Consider the following 6,150-nt stretch of genomic DNA (forward strand, 5'->3'; position numbering starts at 1 on the left):
GGTCAGACAATGCGACTGGAGGCTCATCGTGGGTCCACACTGATTTTACCTGTGGAGTTGTAATGCTGCAAAAAGTTCTGACTGCATGTGATGATACAGTGGCCCATCTGTTTCTATGAATTACATATAAGACCGGTTATAACGAGATCCTCATGAATGGAAAAGGTTCCACGATTGATGTCAGGTCCGAGGGTGCGACTCCCATCAATTCAAAGTTGAAGGACAACGGAGGCTAGGGCCCGCTTGGTCAAAATATTCAGTTAAGGAAAGGTATGGTCTCCAGTGAATTTACACTAACGACCTAAATATGATTAGTTTGTGTTCTCTGCTAAAATTCCATAAGGATAAAATCAACGCTGCAATAGAAACATAATTGTGGTCATCAAAATTCTTAGTCAAGATTGAATGATTTTTTGTTTTAAATTTATTTGGAGTTTGTAGGTTAGAGATATTGAGTCCGGTCAACTTAATATTAGTTTGTTGGAATTGATTATTCTAACAAATGATTTGTGAAGACGAGAAATTCCAATACAAAGATTAAATAAAATGAGAAGAAATGATGCAATAATAAAAATGGTTGTGATAATAATATAGATGATTGGACAAGATGGTGTGGTTATCAAATTTTCTTATTTTAAAAAAATTATGGTTGTGATAACAATATAGATGATTGGACAAGATGGTGTGGTTATCAAATTTTAAAAAAATTGTTTGTAAAGGTGTAGAATTAATTAATGAACAAAGTAATATAATTAAACGAGTGGATTTTGACTTTTTTCATTGCCCGGAGAATATGTTACTAATTTGATTATGTGAGTATGTTTTATGTCTTTGAGTCTGGTTGTGCTTCTGGCTTCAAGAGCATCAATTACAAGTTATTTTTATGTGTTTGATAAGCCATTTGTATAATTGATTGTTGGATACACTCACAACCCGAACAACTTACCTATATAAGTGACAAACCTATTCTTCCTTGCATTTTGATAGATAGTAGTTAGTCCATAGTGTTCGTTGCATTTTGATAGATAGTAGTTAGTCGATAGAGTGGTTATCCTTTGGAGGTAAAGAAGCGTCAATTAGTGGATGTAATTGTTGATGACGACCATATAATATTCTCTTAGTTTGGAATATGTGGTTCTATTTTGGTTTCAAAATGTAATATACTAATTATTTTTGTGTGTATTATGTGCACCATGTCTGCTTTTCCAATTTCTTTGTTCAAGTTTCAAGATTTTGAGTGCTCGAAGGGTTTTTTTTTATGGTGCTCAATCCATTTCCACCATTAAAGAAAACTATTCAAACACTTCTTTGTTCAAGTTTCAAGATTTTGAGTGCTCGAGAGGTTTTTTGGATGTTGCTCAATCCATTTCCACCATTAAAAAAGAACTATTCAAACACTCCCACCACCATATTTTTGAAAAGAAAAAAACCAAATTCTAATGAGATATGACCATCTCCACCAAAATTAATAATAATTAAAAAAAAATCAAAACCATTCATATCATTTTAGATTATAAATTAATTTTACAATTCACACATATATTACGGTAAAAATTATCTGTACTAATTTATTTCTTAAACCCTCTTAAAATAAATTAATGTTAATTTATTTTTAAAATAAATATAATTAAATTTATAAAATATATGAAAACAATAATTCTTAGAATTGCTGAGTTGCGCTCTCTGCATCTTATGCGACCGCTGTAACTATTAAATTTGAAAAAGTGAGTGGAAAAATGACAGTTGTAATTAATTGTCTGCTGCCCATCACGGTAAATTACATTTTCCACTTATGTCATCTACACATGATTAACCGTGCAAACTGCTCAAAAAGGCCATCGTAATTTGACCCACGCGGCATACAGGACTCGCTGATACAATCAAAATCGATAACGGAACGCTGGAAGATATCAAACTCAAAAGTGTGATTGCAATTATAGGGCGAGTGTTGATCAAAGTGTGCTGCAACCATTCGATTGCCCTGAATACCTGCGCATGATACGCGGGATACACTTCTTTCTCCCATTGCATGTATTCTTCTGGAGTCTTGTAGTTTATCTCCTGCATTTTGAGGTAGAACATTCGCTTTCTCAGAAATATCATATTCGCGTCAACCTTGCTCCGGCGACCTGCATTCAATACAATTCAGCACTTAATGTAACAGTATAAAGGACCAATCATGCCATCACAGTCAATAACTATAATTTCTGCAATCTAACATTAAAAAAAAAACAAACAACAACACTACCTGAACCAAATTGGTATTCGCCGGAGCTTGCAGCTTTTATAACGAGATCCCTCGGGTTAACTCCTCTCTTTCCCTTTGCAGCACAAACAGTGGGAACTCTCCCATTATGTTTCTGCGGCACTGGTCGTGAGAACGCGGGGAACATATGGCACATGTGCCCAGCATAACCTTTGGGGACTGATATCGCAACTCCCACATCCATTGCTAACCCACAATTCTCTAGAGTATTGTAAGACAGCAGTCCTTCGTTAACGACCAGCAGAAAGAAAAAAGATTAAATAATTTTGATGATTTTCCTCTCGCAATCTCTTGCAACAAAGAATTTCTGTCAGGAGCACGCTCTGGATGAAACGCTGCGGTTGAGAGATATCTGATTTATAGGGTAAATTGAGGGCAATCATTCAATGAAAAGAAAGATGAAGCAGCCGATCGTCTGCTTCCTTATCATGTTAATCCGCGGCTACGCGTTTTTGCCATGTCCTCATTCTCCACTATTTAAGGTTTTGAAGTTGACAACTACCGTTTTGAATTTCCAAAGGAATTAGCGCTACCTGATCATGTTAATCCGCGGTTACGCGTTTTTGCCATGTCGTCATTCTCCACTATTTAAGGTTTTGAAGTTAACAACTACTATTTTGAATTTCTAACGGAATTAGAGCTACCTGTAACGTCCTTTATCATGCTTTTTATGTTATCATGAGATAATGATCATTATTGAAAAGTAGGTAACGAAAAGGGCCGCGTCTATCCATCCCGTTACTCTGCAGCGGGTGGATAGGTTCCAACAACTTTCGTGTTTTGACCAACGCATTATAAAATCCAAGGAACTTGAGTGAAGTGCAAGTTAGTAGAGAATATCATGATAACTAGAGACATGTCATTTTTGTGTTGAGTGGCGCAATTACTTGTCACACAAGGTTTGAAAAGTAAGTGATTTTTTTGATAAATTTTATTTTGATGTGGTTTGGATGTTTGGTTGTTATGTTATAAATTATTGGTATATTTGATTTACTCGTAGTTGGTTTTTCTCGGTCATGTTTTATGGTAATTTTGGGATAATTGTGGCTATTAAATACAGTAACAATGGGTGTGTGCTTCTAACATTATTGGGATAACAAATTTTAGGAAGGTGGTATACATGTTTGATTCGGAAAAATGAGTAATTTTGTGTTTAGGTTTTTTTTTTATAATTAGAGCTAGTGTTGGAATATCTAGATTCTTTTTTACTTATTAGATAATTTCTTTTTGATATTTTGGATTTTTATATTTTTCTTTAAGAAACATTATATTAAAATGTTTCTCTTCATAAATGATGTTTTGATAATAAGTTAATCAAATTTATTTTTCAATAACACAATTATGTTAAAAATTTGCACATATTTATTATAAGAAAAAACACAAAATGACCATAAGATACAAATGATTTATTGAAATTATTCCTTTATAAAATAATGATAACATATATTCTATTTTAAAATCTATTTTTTTATATCAAAATTTCTCAATAACAACCGAATTAACATTAAAATTAATTTGTCAACAATTAAAAGCACTTGATTATAAGTCTTGTTCTCATAAATTATGCACACTTCCTCATAGCAAACACCATGCAATTGTTGAAATTATGATGTTCTATGATGTTCTATGCTGTTACAATCACTTAAATCCAAAATTTCTTTATGGTGCAAAAAAAGTTAAGTAATTGTAGATAGAACATAAACCATATGCACAATGGAAGATAACCAAGAAATCAATGAGACACAAAGAAGTTAGGTCAATGACCAAGGCAAAACCCACAAGGGGAAAACCCAACCAGATTCTTCTTTTATTACAAATCAATTGTTCATTAGAGATACAAAGTAGAAGTTCACCCAAATTTGAAGAATATCTCGGATAGGAGTAGCTGATGCAAACATTGAATCACTTTGGGTTTCGAAGATCTTCTCTCTCTCTCTGCTCTCCAACTCTCTCTTTCTCAAGTTTGAACTCTCCTTTCACAAGCACAAGTGTATTGAGGATGAGAGGCACAAATATATAGGAAGAATAAGGAGGTCAAATTCATGAGGGAGTAACGCCTATGCCTTGAGGAGGAGTTACGTATGACTAAATAGGAGTGTAAATTATGCCATAAAGGAGATAAGTTTAACTTATAAATTTAGGAGAGAAGTGTAACTTAAGCATTAAAGAGGTGTAAGAGGAATCTTTTTATGGCGAATCATTAAAATGTGCAAGAGAGTGTCGGAGGTGCGTAAAATCATTAAAGAGAGAGGAATGAATCCATTAAGAGAGAGAGAGTAACATATGCATTAATTGAGGAGAGTTACATATGACATGATTGAGTCTCATGATTGAGAGACTTGAATTTATTTTCAATAATAATAATAATAATATTGATGATTAAGTCGAAATTGAACTACTAGGATTGATGGATGATGAAAAGGGATTTTCCATCAACAATACTAGATTACCAATTGATGCAAGGTGATTTGCTATTTTTGAAAAGTAATACTTGAGCCTTTCTATTTTTTAAAAATTATATTTTTAGACTCTTCTATTTTTAAAAATTCATCCCTAAGATGTCAATTTTCAACAACAATGGGGCCTACTTTGGCAATCTTGTTTTAAACTTAAAACAAATCAGATGAACAATTGCTTGATTTTAAATTAAAAACGACTTTGAGGCAGAGTAGAAGAGAAGTAAAGCACATCTACATCTTAGAATGATATGTTGTGGGTTGGCTTAGGTAAAGAATGGTGCTGGATGATTTTAGACTAAAATATGTTATCAAGTAGAGTAGAGGGAGTAAATATTCATGCCACATAATGATTTGTTGTAAATCAAATGTTGTCAATATCTTTGGAAAAAATGACAATTATTATCTTCACTAAAAGACAAGATAATAACATATAGATTTCCTAAGAATGTCATAAGAGAGAGCAAATTATTGTATTATCATTATTACTTTTGCATATGAGGAGGTAGCTTATAGAGAGAATAAAAAAACACTTTTTTTCTTTTTTTGGTAATTAGGTTAAACCTAGGTTGGGGTCACTTAGTGTATTGGATGGAAGAGCTAAATTTCCACTAGTGAGATGCTATCACTAGGAGCTTGGAACACCCATTGGGATAGTTTAATACCCTTCATTTGTAGCAAGGATAAGGGAGAAACAATTTCATTCTTCGATACCTAGAAAGCCTACAAAAATTGTAATAGATAAGATGAAGAAATAGGTAAATTATATTAATTTTTCTCTTATGGGTGAAAACATAAATTATTCATATGAAAAAAATGATGTTAGTAAAGACACGATCAAGAAAGGAGTGATGTAATGGATCAAAGTTTACATCATTGAGGAAAATAAGACCAATGGTTGGTCAAACTTCTTAATAAGAAGAAAAGCATTGGTTGCAAATGGGTCTTCCATTTGCAAAGTATAATGAAAATGACTCCAATGTTAAAAATAATTTGATGTTTGTACCTAAGGGTATGCATACTGTGAAGGGGTTGATTTTAAAGAGACATCTACCTCATAAAAAAAATCATAACAAATAAGTTGGTGTTGGCACGCAAAGCAATTTGTTGTGATCATCTATCGAATGAATGTAAAGAGTGCATTCTTAAATGGGGAGTTTAGGGAGGAGGTATACATGAATCAACTAAGAGACAAATAAGGAGAATACTACTCACACACTAATAAAATAATTTTATGGTTTGAAGTAACTACCAAGGGCAAGGTATCCAAAAATATATGAGAATCTAAGAGGTAATATTTTTTTAGAGAGAATCAACTTCAAATTTATGCATCAAACAAAATGCTAAGGGCATCATTATTCTTGTAGTTTATATAGATGATCTCATAATATGGGGGTGGTGCAAATCAATTGTTCAAATGGAGCATGA

The 6,150-nt window shown here is 32.9% G+C and overlaps 1 protein-coding gene across 1 annotated transcript; it reads right to left on the reverse strand.

Moving 5' to 3' along the window:
* Positions 1-1,690: 1,690 nt before the first annotated feature.
* LOC149178639 (uncharacterized) lies at positions 1,691-2,701 on the reverse strand. The gene is made up of 2 exons (XM_089423680.1): positions 2,249-2,701; positions 1,691-2,129 (listed from the first exon to the last, which is right to left on the reverse strand). Exons 1-2 carry the CDS (start codon positions 2,448-2,450, stop codon positions 1,810-1,812), a joined length of 522 nt encoding a protein of 173 aa, XP_089279806.1. The 5' UTR covers positions 2,451-2,701; the 3' UTR covers positions 1,691-1,809.
* Positions 2,702-6,150: the final 3,449 nt, after the last annotated feature.

This window comes from Pinus tabuliformis, chromosome 4_1, assembly GCF_031772625.1.
Source record: "Pinus tabuliformis cultivar Carrire ecotype Pingquan chromosome 4_1, CPIR1, whole genome shotgun sequence".
NCBI classification, from domain to species: Eukaryota; Viridiplantae; Streptophyta; class Pinopsida; order Pinales; family Pinaceae; genus Pinus; species Pinus tabuliformis.

What these genes read in the sequence shown, in the direction of transcription:
- LOC149178639 (XM_089423680.1), bottom strand. Translation starts at nt 2,450, where the DNA reads ATGGATGTGGGAGTTGCGATATCAGTCCCCAAAGGTTATGCTGGGCAC. An exon ending in CGAATACCAATTTGGTTCAG is followed by an intron (nt 2,130 to 2,248) that starts GTAGTGTTGTTG and finishes TATTGAATGCAG; the next exon opens with GTCGCCGGAGCAAGGTTGAC.